The sequence below is a fragment of the Fukomys damarensis genome, unplaced genomic scaffold, assembly GCF_012274545.1.
Source record: "Fukomys damarensis isolate Sample0158 unplaced genomic scaffold, DMR_v1.0_HiC HiC_scaffold_24, whole genome shotgun sequence".
NCBI lineage: Eukaryota > Metazoa > Chordata > Mammalia > Rodentia > Bathyergidae > Fukomys > Fukomys damarensis.
The window spans coordinates 5,387,552-5,401,672 of record NW_022900936.1 but is presented as its reverse complement, the minus strand read 5'-3'; the positions used below and the strand labels follow the sequence as shown (position 1 = coordinate 5,401,672).

General features: G+C 47.0%; 2 protein-coding genes across 2 annotated transcripts in view; both read right to left on the bottom strand.

Annotated features, from left to right (window-relative positions):
• Erg (ETS transcription factor ERG) overlaps window positions 1-64 on the bottom strand; it is a 213,808-nt gene extending 213,744 nt beyond the window's left edge. The window contains exon 1 of the mRNA XM_010636545.3: window positions 29-64. The gene's annotated coding sequence lies outside the window, so the exon portion shown is untranslated. The remainder of the gene's footprint in view (window positions 1-28) is intronic.
• An 8,001-nt stretch (window positions 65-8,065) lies between these two features.
• LOC104870840 lies at window positions 8,066-12,005 on the bottom strand. Its single transcript, XM_010636609.1, has 3 exons — window positions 11,713-12,005; window positions 8,440-8,740; window positions 8,066-8,311 (listed from the first exon to the last, which is right to left on the bottom strand). Exons 1-3 carry the CDS (start codon window positions 12,003-12,005, stop codon window positions 8,285-8,287), a joined length of 621 nt encoding a protein of 206 aa, XP_010634911.1. The 3' UTR covers window positions 8,066-8,284.
• Window positions 12,006-14,121: the final 2,116 nt, after the last annotated feature.

The following is a 14,121-nucleotide window of genomic DNA, read 5'->3' as shown; positions in this document are numbered from 1 at the left end:
ACGCAGTCCGACCTCAGATCGCGCTTACCTGGCGACGCGGTCTCCACTCCGGTCCCTGCGCGCGACCTCTAGGAAACCGGCCCCGGCGCCCTCCGCGTCCCTCGCCCCATTCCGCCCGTCTCCCTCCCTCTGCAAACTTTAACAGCCGAGAATGTCAGCAAACAGCCAGAAAGAAAGCGGAGTCCCCGCCACTACCCCAAGGGAAGGGAGGGAATAAGCACTCCTTTAATTTGAAAAACAATAATTAAAAACTCCCTCAACTTTTAAGGCCGAGCAACATAATCTATTAATTGGTCGCTATTAACATGCCGTTTTATTGACCATAGCACACAGAAGTCTGATTGTGAAGGAGGAGTGTTTTCAATGAAAGTGGAGTTATTTTAGCTGCAGACTTGTTTACATTTCTGTGGTTTAGTCTATAACTTTCTCTTTTTCTTGCTTCAGAATTCTGCTCCATGAAGCAAAGCCCTTAGCTCCCAGACATTCCAAAAAGTCTGCCAAAATAATAGAAAAAAAAATTTAAAAAGGGAGAGGGAAGAAAAAACACAGAGACACCCCCACCCCCCCACCAAGTCTGGGTCAGGCCCGGGGTTGTGTGTGGGCAGGATGCGTGTGCCCCTCCCATGCACTTTCCAATTAAAAATAAATAAATAAAAACACCTTCAGAGCTCCATTTCCTGTTTGCTAGAGGAAAAATAAAATGGAACTGAGCAGCTGAGTGTAGAAACTGCCTTTTCTGAGGACTCCTGGACTCAGAGAACTTTAATCCCAGAGATGCTGACACGGATCCATTAATTTGAGACTCCACCTAGCAAGACAAGTATTTGCCTTAAGAGGGAAACTTTAGGAAGCTGAACACACAGGTTCCTTGGAAATTTCTCTAAGGAACTGGCAGGCTACAGGGGATCCGATGCGAGTTCACCTCTCCAATAGAGATATCACAGCAAATAAATATAGAAAACAGAATGAAGTTTCCGACAAGGATGCCTCCTTTCCTTCCCGAGATCATGGGACAAACAGCAGAATTCGTGTTGAAATGTGGGTAATTAGTAATCGATTGCATCAGTCCACACAATCTGTGCTCCAATTGTCCTCTGCAAAGTCCATTGATTTCTGTCACCTTTCATATCGAACCATCCCATAGGTCACAGTACTGCAGTTCACACGCTCTTTAAATATATTACACCTGCCTCTGCCCTTGATTATCAAATGCATGCTTTGGTTCTTTCTCTCTCTATTCTCCAAATGCTCCAGATCCAGGATGTGTCACTTTGTTTTGGAATCATCTTCTTGGTGGTCACTTGACAACACTCACCCTAGAATACTCTTCACATTCAAGCCAAGGTGAAGAGATTCTGAACCTGTCCAGTGCTTTTTTTAATACTCCGAATTCCCTAGCAGAGTTTCCTGGTCATCATTATCAGCCCCAAAGATTATAATAATATAGAACAGTGCTAAAAATAATATTATGTCCATTCATCGACAAATGAACATGATTTAAGAATAAAGAACTGAACTTTAACAGTGGAAAGAATACAATTTCGGCGATTCAAGTTGCCATGTTAAGAAGAGAAACACTGAGCTCAGAAAGATTACAGTTCTGACACAATGTCACTGGTACCTCACCTCAAGGCACCTTTCCTATTTCTCAAAACACACTACATGCAAGCACGCACCCTGCTCATAGGGAGAATTTCTTGAAAGGCAAAAAACATACACTGAACCCATTCACAAAGTTTGGTTCATCCAGTCTGAAGAATTTTAGAACCCAGACCCCAAAAGCTTTGCATAGAACTTACCCTAGCATCTCTTCCGACTGCTTGCATCTTACAACTGAAGTTAGAAAGCTCTTTCTGTTGTCGTACCCTCACCCAAAACCAGGTTTCCTTCTGTCTGGTCTACTACAATTCAGGTCAAATAGGAGAAAAATCAGTTTTGAGGAGGAAAATCAGTAAGTTAACTTGAGAGGTCATGGAATACAAGCAAAGGAGATGCAGCAACTCTCCTTACTGTGGACAAATACCATAATTCAAATTAAGTTAAAATTCCCCTTAAAAGGAAAATATTGGAGAAAATACCACTCGCCACATTCCATTGCAATTAGTATTTTTAAGTATCTCATTCATGAGATAGTCTTCTTTCTATATTGTTTTGCGGCCAATCTAATTCTTTTTAAAATCCCTTTTATCCAAAAGATGTTTTGGATTAATTTAAGTATTTGTCCCTGGGTAATGTCAAGCTCCCTCTCAATGAAATGTCTTGCATGGAGCTGTCACACCTGTTAAATATAAGCCTCCTTTGCTTTTGATATTCCGAGAAGGGCCTTAAAAGGTTTACATCCTTCCAATATGGCAATTTAATTGCTTTACCTACAATAAAAATAATCCCTATAAAGTTCAGATTGTGGCTGTTTCAAAGCTGAAAGAACTCTTGAGTTGGGATATAAAGGTTGCAGTTCAAAAAGTCTTCCACTTTTTAATATAGCACACACAGCGTTATGAGTTCCAAAATCCTGCTTATCATTTTGGAAGGTCTGGTCTTTATTGTCCCTGCCCGGACATCTTGGAGCTTGCTTTATGGCCCAGCACGTGCATGTGTGGAATCCAGGAAGGGTCACGTTGCCCTCCCAGAAAGGACTCTCGAAGGCCCAGGTCTCAGGCTCAGCTTTAGAGGAGGGACTGGCTTGCAGTTCTGTGGTCCTTGTTGAGCTCAAATGCAGGGGCGCCGCTCTGAGGACAGCTCTGAGGCTTGGGGACAGCAGACGACTCCCACTTCGGCAGCTCAGCCCCGATCCGCAGCCCCACTTGGGCCTCAGGGACCTTTTCCCAGCACTGAAATAGGTCAAGGGGAGCCCCGTCCATTCCAAATCCCACCGCCCATGTGGCCAAGGGCAATGCACACCTACAGGAGACCAGAGACAAGGAGGACAGTGTGGGGATGCTGGAGTTAGGAGCTCTGAAGGCAGCGCCTCGTCCCCTTTCCTCCCAGCCCTCCTGCCAGTCCCTGACTCCTGCCCTTGATGTTAGGTGGACAGAGTGGCCAGACATAGGCCCCAGCTCGTCTCCCTCGTCTTTGGTAATCATCTTCTGCGAAATCGTTTGAGGGGTTCCGTGCCCTTCCACATGGACACTTAGGGTGCGGTGCTCTCCCCCGCAGCCTCCCTCCCTCTGCATCGGAAGCAGTTTGTCTTGGGCCTGCACAGCGGTTCTCAATAATGCCGGGCGACCACAAGCTGCTCGGTAAAATCGCATAACGCGTAATTCCTATCAACTTGCATAAGGCACAAGACAGGTTGATACGAAACACGTTGTACATCTGTCCTTGAGCTCTGGTGACAGGGTTGTACCAAAGGGATCAGGAGCTCTATTTGTATTTCTAAAGTGGGATTATCCGGAGTCCCTGGAGATTTGCTGCAGCCCCTCTGAGTTCCCTGCGCTATGAGGCTGACTGTCCGTGAACTGCTCTGCCGAGTGCCTTTTGGCAGCACTATGCTTCCTGACTGAGGGCGCTTCCGCTGTTAGAAAATCCGGTTCCTGCCTGATTTTCCTATTGATGAAGGCACTGACATGACAGTGAATCCACCTGAATCAAATCAGTACCATAAAGATTTTCTTTTATATTCCAGAATTGCAAATCATTACCTGGCTATGGACGACCTGCTCTTACTTTAGTGGTTTAAAAAGTCTGATTTAGATACAGCGCACAATTAGGAATGGGAGGAGCAGGCTTCCAGCCCTTCTCAGCAGCCATGGATGAGTGGTGGCCACTTGATAGAAGCCACAATTTCCTTATGCTTCCAGGGAGGCTTTGAGACAGGTGACATCTAGTGAGTTATAGGAGCTCCTGGGGACAGATGAGGGTGTTTCGCCTTCGTGACCCTCCTCTTCCGCATAGTGACTGGTGCACCAATTCTGTGGGAAACACACATCTCAGCCAAGCGTGGTGTCAGCACTTGTCTTCCCAGCTACTCAGGAGGCTGAGACAGGAGGGTTGCCTGAGCCCAGAAGTCCTGGCCAAGCCTTATGCGCCTACCTCTTGCTCCTCTCACAGGTCAGAGCAGCAGAACAGCGTCCTCCTAAGTTGGCCCCTTAACTCTGCATCCACTCCGTGTCCACCTGGGCAGGAGTAGAATCCCAGTCTGTAGAGCCGACATCCGGCCCTTCCTCCACATTGAATCCCCCCGCCCATGCCTTGGGAGCCCAGCCTCAGACCAGAGTCAGAACCTTGGGTTCACAGAGAGACTGTGGCACTGCAGCTCCCTTTCAGACTCCCCGGGTAGCTGGATTGGACTTTCGAGGTTGAGGAGGATCACAGCTGGTGAAATCACAGTCATTACATCAATGATGAAAACAGTTCAGAATCTGGGTCTAATCAGACCCTTCCCGGAGAATACATTTGAAAAGATACCTGGAAACCGCTGCCTGGCTGGAGTTCCCTCCTTCTTATCACTGCTGCTGTCACAAAGTCCTGCCAGCACTGGGACGTCTCCATCCCTCTGTCGCGTGGCTGGACCGTTCTGCCCACCGCCATGGGGGCAGGCAGCATCAGCACGGACCTGCCATTGAGGGTCTCACACGTTCATCTTGGGAGTCCCTTTCTCCGTGACACAAAGGAGACCCTGAGGTCACATAACTAGCAAAGGGGTCAGGATCCTGGGAGTGGGCACTGCGTGGCCGGCTTGCCCAAGCCCGGCCCTCTCATTCACATTGTTTTGTTTTGTTTCTGTTATGTTCAGGATTAACCCAGGACCTTCGCACGGTGCCACATTCCCGGCCCTTTTTTCTTTTTTAATTTTAAAACAAAAGCTTCCTTAACTACCCAGGCTGGCCTCGAACTTCCAGCTCAGCCTCCAGAGCGCTGGCTTCACAGGCATGCACCACCATGCCCCACTGTCTAAGGTTTTATGCCCCGCATCTGGCCCCTGGCTGGGGCCTGACTGCCCACCCAGACCCTGGGGCCTCTCGGTGCCAGCTCACTTACAGCGTCCGCCACACCCGGTTCAGGAACTACAGGCCTGTCTCCCGCCTGGATGCGCTTTGAAAATCATCAGTATGCATCTTCACTTTTGCCTTCACAGGACGATCTTCCCTGCCTGGCTACCTGGCTGTCTGCATAGCAGAGGGGGACCGTGGGGGCAGGAGCAAGTCGAGTGGGGGTGGGGGCAGCACCGGAGCTGCATTTCTCCAGGCCTCTCCGCAGTTCCTCAGCACCTCCCGCCCCAGCCCAGCCTGGATTAGCCTGCTCCCCTGAGTGGTGTGGAAGAAATGGGAGTCCCACTTGCCATTGGGAGGTAGCTGGCGCTGTGGATGCAGGAGGGGAGAGAATGATATAGGAAAAAGCTATTCCTTCAAAAGCCCCTGAAGGGGCGGGCATAGGAGAGACCAAGGGCAGGGCAGGTTCTTGACCCTGGTCCCTAACAAGAGCGCTGGGGGCTCCTGTAGTCCAGAGCTGAGTGATTCTCTATGCTGTGGGGTTGGGGCCCAGGACCCCTCTGCGCCTGGGGATGGTGAAGGGTGTGGCCAAGATCTGGTGTGTGTCAGCAGGCAGTGAGCGGGAGATGCCAGGAGATGTCGGGACGGGCTCCAGACGAGTCCCACCAACCCCAGGCTTCAGCCGTGGACACCAACCGGGTGACTGGCAACCAAGAGGGGAACGGACCTTGCCAGGCAGCCCAGCACATGGTGTCTGAGACTCTGCCCCCTCAGAGAGACAGATACCATTCCAAGTGTGGTCCCTGGACTGGTACCAGTGTGTGAAATGTGCTACCAGTCATCACAAGATAAGTCCAGAAATTAAAAGTAAATGTGGAAAAACTTCTATAGCAATCTGCCACAGTGGTTTTATGTCTGTTCAACCTAGTGATAGAAACTTGAGCTTGGATTTCGTGTCTTTTTGCATTTCACTTTTCTCTAGTAACTTATTTTTTTTCGCTATTACAAAATGCCCATTAGCAACATATTGGACGTTTTGGAACAAGCAACCGATGGGTTTTTCACCATGGAGACTGTAAGAGACAGTGCCATAGACCAGACCAATCCCAAGCACTGGCGCCATCTTGGAAGAGACGCAGGAGAGGCAGCCAAGCATTTTATCCAAGGGAGACACAGCCCTATCTATCAGACTCAAAGCTCTAAAGCAAAGACGGTCGCAAAGTTAAAATTTTTCCTGTCAACCAGCAGGTAGGGCATAGGAGAAAGCTCAGAGCCAACAAAAAAGAAAAATTAAAATCGCCTTTGTCTGTACACATAAATTGTGATGTGTGATGTAATTTAAGATTTGTATTTGCCCCTCTCAAATGGCCAATGACGTTGAACATATATTTATTTAAACATATATTTAGTTGTCATTTCTACTTCTTCATCTGAGAAGCATCTATTCATCTCAGATCCCATTTTTGCATTGGGTATTTAAATTTTAGGGATTTGATTTTTTTTTTCAGTTCTTTATATATTCTAGATAGTAGTCTTTTGTCTGAGGGAGAGTTGGCAAAAATGTTTTCCCTCTCTGTGAATTGTCTCTTCATTCTATTCGTGGTTTCTTTGGCTGTGCAAAAGCTTTTTAATAAGATGAAATCCCAATTGTTGATTGTGATATTTCCATTGTGATCAGAAGTTCATAAAGTCTTTGCCTATACCTGTGTCGTCAAGAGTTCTATCTAGTCTCTCTTCAGAAGATTTAGTGCTTCTGTTTTAATATTTACATCTCTGATCCATTTTGATTTTAGTTTAGTGCATGGGGAGCAATATGCATTGGCATGTGGAAGGCCGGTGTTTCCAGCACCATTAATTAAAGAGGCGATCTTTCTTCCAGTGAAGGTGTTTGACCCCTTTGTCGAAGATAAGGTGGCTGAGTGTGTTTGGAGTTGTTTCTGCATCTTTGAATCTGTTTCATTGATCCTCAGTTCTGTGTTTTTTGCCAGTATCATGCTGTTTTCATCATAGTAGCTCTATAGTATAATTTCATCTCTACCTAGAAAAAATAGCTATTATCTAGAAGTCAACCAATAACAAATGTTGGAGGGGCTGTGGGGAAAAAGCAACCCTTCTCCATTGTTGGTGGGAGGAGACTGGTACAACCATTATGGAAATCAGTGTGGCGATTCCTCGAAAAACTAGGGCTAGAAGTTCCATTTGACCCAGCTAGGTCCCTGCTTGGTATCTTCCTGAAAGAATTTACAGCATCATACCACAGTGATATATGCACACCAGTTTTTACAACAGCACAATTTGTCATGCCTAAATATTGGAAACAGCCCAAATGCCCATCAAACAATGAATGAACACAAAATATGTGGTTGTTTTATACAATGGAGTACTACACTGCTATCAAGAAGGATAAACTTAAGACATTTCTAGGTAAATGGATGCACCTTGAGTCCGTACTCTTAAGTGAAATAAATCAGACACACGTGTAGATATTTCATTATTTCTGTGGTGTGAGAAACTGAATGTGTAAATAAGGACCAAAATGTATTGTGAAATAGGAAGAAAATCTTTGAAGGGGCACTAGAGAGGGAGGAAGGGGAAAGGAAGGGAAAAAGAAAGAGATGAGAAAAGAAGGATAAAATGAAAACAAAGGTTTTGAAAATAAGGAGAGGAGCCGGGGATTTAGCTCAGCGGTTTGGTGGCCTGCTTTGCAAGGGCAAGGACCCAAGTTCAATCCCCAGTACAAAAAAAAAAAAAGAAAGAAAAGAAAATAAGGAGAGGAAGAAAGGTTAAAGCAGGAGAAGAGAATGAGTAATAATAAGAATAAAGATAGATCATGCAAATTCCCTAGGATGAATGTACCAATAAATCAATCAATTGATAAAAAGCTTTGCAATATTGTGTAGGTAGAGGGGTGTCCCACAATCGGGGTCCAGATTTTCTTTTCTTTTTCTCTTTTTTCTTCCTTCCTTCTTTCTTTCTTCTTTTCTTTTTTGTAGCACTGAGGACTACACTCAGGGAATTCACATTGGCGTACATCCCCAGCCCTTTCTAATATATATATATATATATATATGGTTTGTTTTTTGTTTTTTTAATTTCAAGGCAGTTGTCACTAAATCACTAACTTTCCGGGGCTAGATCCAAATCTGTGATCCTCCTACTTCAGCCTCCTCAAAATCAGATTTTCTTTCTAATCCATCACCCATCACCTTCTCACCTGAATCTCCCCTATACCCAGGATTATCTCTCAATCCTTTCAGACTGTGTCCACGTTACTGTCTTCATAGCCTCCAGCACAGCATTTGAAAGATGACTCATGACCTTTGGTGCCACATTCTGAACTTCCTGTGCGACCATTAGCGGCCCAGCTCATCTGCTGCAGCCTGTGAGCAGTAGGGTGGACTCCCCAGCCCAGACCATGCTGGCACCTCCCTGAGCTCACCCACAGCTGAGCACTCCATCCCCTCACACACCAACAGCTCCTCCCTGCACCGAGTGCCCGCGTCCCTACCTTCCCTGTAGAGTGTTGGAGTTGGTCCATCTGGGCCAGGCAGCCCCAGGGCCAGGGATTGCTTATCCAAGGCCACAACTCCCAGCCATGGAGCGGCAGTGTCTGGTGGGGTCCAGGTTCCAGCTCCCGTCCCTGGGAGGCGCAATCCAGAAGATCCCTTAGAGGGCTGTCCTGGCTGAGCCCGGCTGTGCTGGAAGAGGGCCAGCTCCTGAATTTCCTCCTCATCTGCTGTTTCTGTCCTCTGTGCCTCATCTTTGCCTCCTGGAACCACTTCCAGAATAAGCAACCGGAACCCACAGTTCTGTTTCGGACAGGAACCAAAAGAGACACCATCACGGTGGGGACTTCGCGGACCTGGGCGCCCACACTTACCTTTCACATTGCTACAGAGCCGCCTCCTTCTGGTCTCCCTGTGAGTGAGATTCGGGAGTGGACAAGGCCAGGTGACCTGGCCAGCGCTGGGCTTTGGAGTCCCAAGAACGCCAGAGATGCAGGGACCCAGGAAAACCTGGAAGCAGCCTCTGTGAAGCACTCAGCTTTGCGGGATTGGGAGCCTCCCGCTGATGATGCAGCTGGTGGCAGCTCCTCGTGTGCTGCTTAAAAATACTCAAGTGCACAAGAGCCTTGGGCACCAATGCAGACCACACGACCCGAAGCCCTTCCACACCACCGTTGGTCTCTTCTTTGCAGTGTTCCTTACTAACAATGTCAACCAAAGAGGGCAGAAAACATGACAGAAAGAAGTGCTGGAAGTCAGAGGGTGCAGCCCTGCACCACCCACAGGGAGCCATGACTGCTAGACAGGCAGTGCCCGGCGAACAAGCCCCGCCCAGCACTGAGCTCAAGGCCCAGAGCAAGGCCCCAAGACTGGGGGTGCTGTGCACATCTGTCTGTCTGGGTGGTCAGAGAGGTGGCGGCAGAAGCTTTGCAAACAGAGAGGTCCTCAGGCTCCAGCCTGTGTGCCCTGTGCTCCTGCTCCTGCCTTTCCAAGGTGACACTGAATCGGCCAGGGTCTGTCTCCTACAGTCTGCACATTTCTTGACGGGTGATTTTGTCTTATTTATCTTGGTACTCTCAGAACCTGGCACATGGGAGAGACTGAATAAATTTTTTTTTTTTTAAATTGGGTTGAAATGAATTCAATTGGGTCTACTTTGGCTGAGATTAAAATATACTGGAGATAAAAAAACAAAATGTAACGAAGTCTGTGTAAGTTGTTCTCCCTGATCTATATATGATATCCTATATATAATTATGTATAATATGTATTTATATATCTGAAAAAGCCTCTTGTAAATTGGGCTGAGTTGAGGCTGATCGATTTGTATTAATCCCATTAATCAGGTTCAGATTCTGGCTGACTTATAACCATATTCAATAAATGATTTCAAGTCATCATCCAACAAAGGCAACCGCAAAACTCAGGGCTTTGGTGCCCAGTTCCCAAAGAAAACCAAATGTGAATGTTTCTCCGCAGCATCACGTTTTAAGGAGTGGTCTTCCAGGAGCATACTTCCCGGGGGCCAAAATGGAGAGCCACGCAATCAATCGGTTGGCTCAGCTGTCCTTTCCTCTCCACAGTCAGACAGGAAGTGCCACGCTTGTTCCGACGTCCTGCCCCCAGCACAAGCCACTGCAGATGCACCACTCCCCCTTGACCTCATGGCTTACACATGGCTGGGACAAAATCCCCGACTTGCACAATGTAGAGAGGAGAGGTGGGCGTACTTGGTTCCCGGTGGGTTCAGTCCATGGTCAGCAGGCTCCAAGGCAGAAGGGCTGGGGCAGGGGAAGGCTGCTCTGCCCACGGGAGCCAGAGAGGGAGGGGCGGGGCACAGCACACAGCCTTCCAGGTCATGCCCCAGTGACCACTTCTGTCAGGCCCACCTCCTGACTGCACGTTCAGCCTTGAACTCATCCATGGATGAGCCTGTCCACTGATGAATTCTGGGTATTGGGCCCTCATGATTCCATCACCTTCCAAACACAAGAAACCTTGGGGGACATTTTAGATCTAAGCCATAGTACCCCTGAAATGTCCCCTCCACTTCCCACACCTCTGAGGGTATTACTGGGGCTTCATTCCTTTCTATGAGTTCCAGCAGATTCCTGTCAACAAAAATCCTGCTGCGGACCACACCTGCCACCCAGACCGCATCTTCAGACTGGCTGTGTGGACGGAGTCTATGGGCTCTGTCACCAATGTGGTTACATTTTTTTTTCACTACCAAAGTCACTGGAGTTGTCCTCTCTCTCCCTCTCTCTCTCTCTCTCTCTCTCTCTCTCTCTCTCTCTCTCTCTCTCTCTCTCTCTCTCTCTCAACAACCTTTGGAAAAGATCCCAGTTTAAGAATGAACTAAACTCAACATTCAGCCAAATACAACTTTTGAATAATTTAAATGAAAGCTGCTCAGCCTTCTGAAAACAACCCCAAACCTGAGCTCTCTGAAATGAACCAGGAAAAAAAAAAAAAAAAGAATTATGCACCCATGGGCAGAATTTGAGCCCACGCGGACGGCATGTTTTCACCCTGGCTTGCTGTTACCACGTTGGCAGAGGCATTGGTTCAACTGCCTCCGTCTGCAGAAGGTTTCCACGGCCGCACACTTGGCAGATCCGGCCCTGAGTTTTGCTTGTGGAGCGATCCCTAAGTTATATTACAGTTGAAACCATCAACAGATTTTCTCAGGTTTCATTTCTCTTATTTTAAATAAATACATCAAAGAAGGAGCAAGGGACCAGGCTCTTCCCCCGGGCTTGGCCAAAATGTTCCCCTGCTTTCAGAAGAATAGGAATGTAGCTTGAGATGGAAAAGAGTAGAACATTTAGATATTTCCTAAAGATAAGCGAAGCTTCCTGGAGCCGCTGCAGGAAGTCTCCTTTCTCCGAGGGCCCTGTGTAGAGAGACACAGGAGGTGTCTCCTGTCCATCTGGGATGCTGGTGAAGGAGTGAGGGACGGACTCGAGAGGATTAGGAAGCCGGAGATTTAGTTCAGTGGTTCCGCCACCTGCCTCACAAGCTCAAGGACCCGAGTTCAACCCCCCATACCAAAAAAAGAAAAAAAATAGAGACGATTAGGAAGCACTCACGACTCCAAAAGCCTTGTGCTGGTACAACGACAGCTCCAGCAATGGAGAACTACGTGGTGTGTTTTCCAGGAACTGACTTCCCCATGACAAAGGCAGACATCCGCAAAAGGCTGTAGGAGCTAAGGACTGCTAGAAACAGAGCAAAGAACTATGAAGGTGGCACGAGAAGTCTCTTCTTCTGACCTCAAGGCCCCAGGCGGGCTTCTCATAAAGAAGATTTCTCCTCTTTCCGCTGTCTGCATAGAGAGAAGCCGCCCTGGAGAGGCCCGGAGCTCACAGGGACGGACCACAGTGAGCTCTGGCCGGTGCTGAGGCCCAAGTCGAGGCCTGGCTCCTGCGTCCCTGGAGCTCGAGGCCGTCCGGGGACCTTGTCCCTTTGGAGCCTCAGAGACCACTGTGGTGCGAGAGAACTCGTGGCGATTCTGACGCGCGCTCCGTACCACATAGCAACCTGAGGCCCGCGCTCCGTACCACATAGCAACCTGAGGTCACTGTGCGGCAGGGCAGGATTTAATTTAGACAAGTCTTTTTTACGGTTTGATTCTTAAAGAAATCTTTATTAGTCCATGTTGGCCACACATAATGATTACATTCGTTATGTGGAGCCGGCGCATGTGCGTAACAGTTGAAGTCCTTTTTTCGTCGCTTTCCCGTCCCCTCTCTTCCCCCTCTCTGCATCTTTTGATCTCTTTCCCATATGAGAAAGCTCTATGCCCCTACTTTTTCTTATCCATCTTATATTTTGTTCTTTATTTATAAAAGAGAGCCCAAAAGGTATTTAAGCTTACGTGTCTGATTTGTTTCTCTTAACACTATGGTCTCAAGGGGCACCCATTTTCCTACCAATGACTCGAGCGTATCCTTGTTTATGGCAGAGTAGTACTCCACCGTGCGAAGATCCCCTATTTTCTGAGTGCATTCTTCTGCTGATGGACATAGAGGCAGCTTCCAAGATTCAGCTACTATGTGTGGTGCTGCTATAAAAGTGGGTGCACGGGTCACTGTAATATGATGTACTTAACTCTCTGGGGAAGACACCCAAGGGGGATGGCTAGGTCACACAGGATTTTTCGTTTTAGTCTTTTGAGGCACCTCCACACCTATTTCCATAGGGGTTGTACTGTGTCCACTCCCAGCAACTGTGTGTAAGGCTCCTTTCCCCCCACAGCCACGTTGGTCTTTAAATAGAAATGTCATAAAATGGAACTCTGTGTTACTGATATGTTAACTGCTGTCTTTGCCAAGAACAAACACACCCAGCAACCTGGGAAGCTGAGGTAGTGGGGTGATAATTTCCAGCCCAGAATGGGGAGGTTCATTCACAACTTATCAAGACCTGTCTTAAAATGAAATGAAAAAAAAAACTTAAAAAGGGGCTGGGGTTATAATTGAGTGTGAGGGCCCTGGGTTCAATCCCCAGTACTGAAAAAGCAATCCATCCATCAGGCAAATACAGATTGGAAATGAAACAATAAAATGCATTTGCCACAACTTATTGGCACATGTTTGGAAACTTTATCATTATCAGTTCACATACTGAGAATTCAACTTGGGCTTCATAACGTGAATACGTTTGTATCTCTTTAGTAAAAAGCTGGAAATGTCTCTGAAATAATTTATGTTTTCAGGAAGAGATACGGGGCTGAGTTTACACTGTGTGAAAAAGAAACATGGATTCAAAAATGTGGTGGGACCGTCCCACCCCTCGGGGATCCACAGAGCTCTCCTGCTTCCTTGAGATGACCCCAGTGTCCTGCTCAGCTTACCTGGTCACCTTGCATCCTATATCCAATGGCCCTCACCTCCTCCCAGCTGCTGAGTACCTCCTGTTGTCTCCTTAAGCTTTGCAGAAGTCACAAACCTATGTCACTCTTTGTCCGCTTCTCAAGTTGTCTGGAACACTGTTGAGTGCAGGAATTTAAAAATTAATATCAGATTATTGGGTTCAGCTCAACCATGCCTGAATTGCCTTTGAAAGAGTAAAAATGCAGTCAATCTTTCTACGGTTATGTAGTGCTAGTGGACAAAGTATTTAGCTCAAGAAAGCTGAGTCAGACATGGTGGTGTGTCCCTGCAATTCCAGCAATAGGGAGGCTGAGGCAGGAGGATCGCTGTGAGTTTGAGGCCAATCTGGGCTACATGATAAGTTCAGGGCCAGCCTGGACTGCATAGCAAGACGCTGTCTCAAATGCCCAAAAACCAAACAAATGAAAAACCCAACAAACAATAACAAGTCATAGAGAACATTAACCAATTCAGAAAAATTAAGAATTCCACCTGAATTCTATAATGTAAAGACAATTTTGTATGCTTTTTGGAAACGTTAGCAACAGCCCCTAAGATCTTACTATACAGACTACAGCCACGTCCTTGGACTTTAAAACTCTCATCAATAGGTGCACAGGACAAAAAAGTAATTTAGGGAGTGAAATGAAAATATACAGAAGTATTATTTGAATTTATTATCATTTATTTATTTGAAATGTATTTGCATGATGCATGTTCACTACTGTTTTGCTTCATTTTGATGGAAACCGGAATAAATGCACATTCAACTTTGTGCGAAAACATTTGATTTTTTTTTTTTTTTTT

Bases quoted from the DNA above. Each gene is read 5' to 3' on its own strand.
- LOC104870840 (XM_010636609.1), bottom strand. From the start codon at position 12,005: ATGTGGTACGGAGCGCGGGCCTCAGGTTGCTATGTGGTACGGAGCGCG. The intron at 8,741-11,712 runs GTCAGAAGAAGA...TGTCCGAAACAG, and splicing joins AGCCCGCCTGGGGCCTTGAG to AACTGTGGGTTCCGGTTGCT. The intron at 8,312-8,439 runs GTAGGGACGCGG...TACTGCTCACAG, and splicing joins TCCAACACTCTACAGGGAAG to GCTGCAGCAGATGAGCTGGG.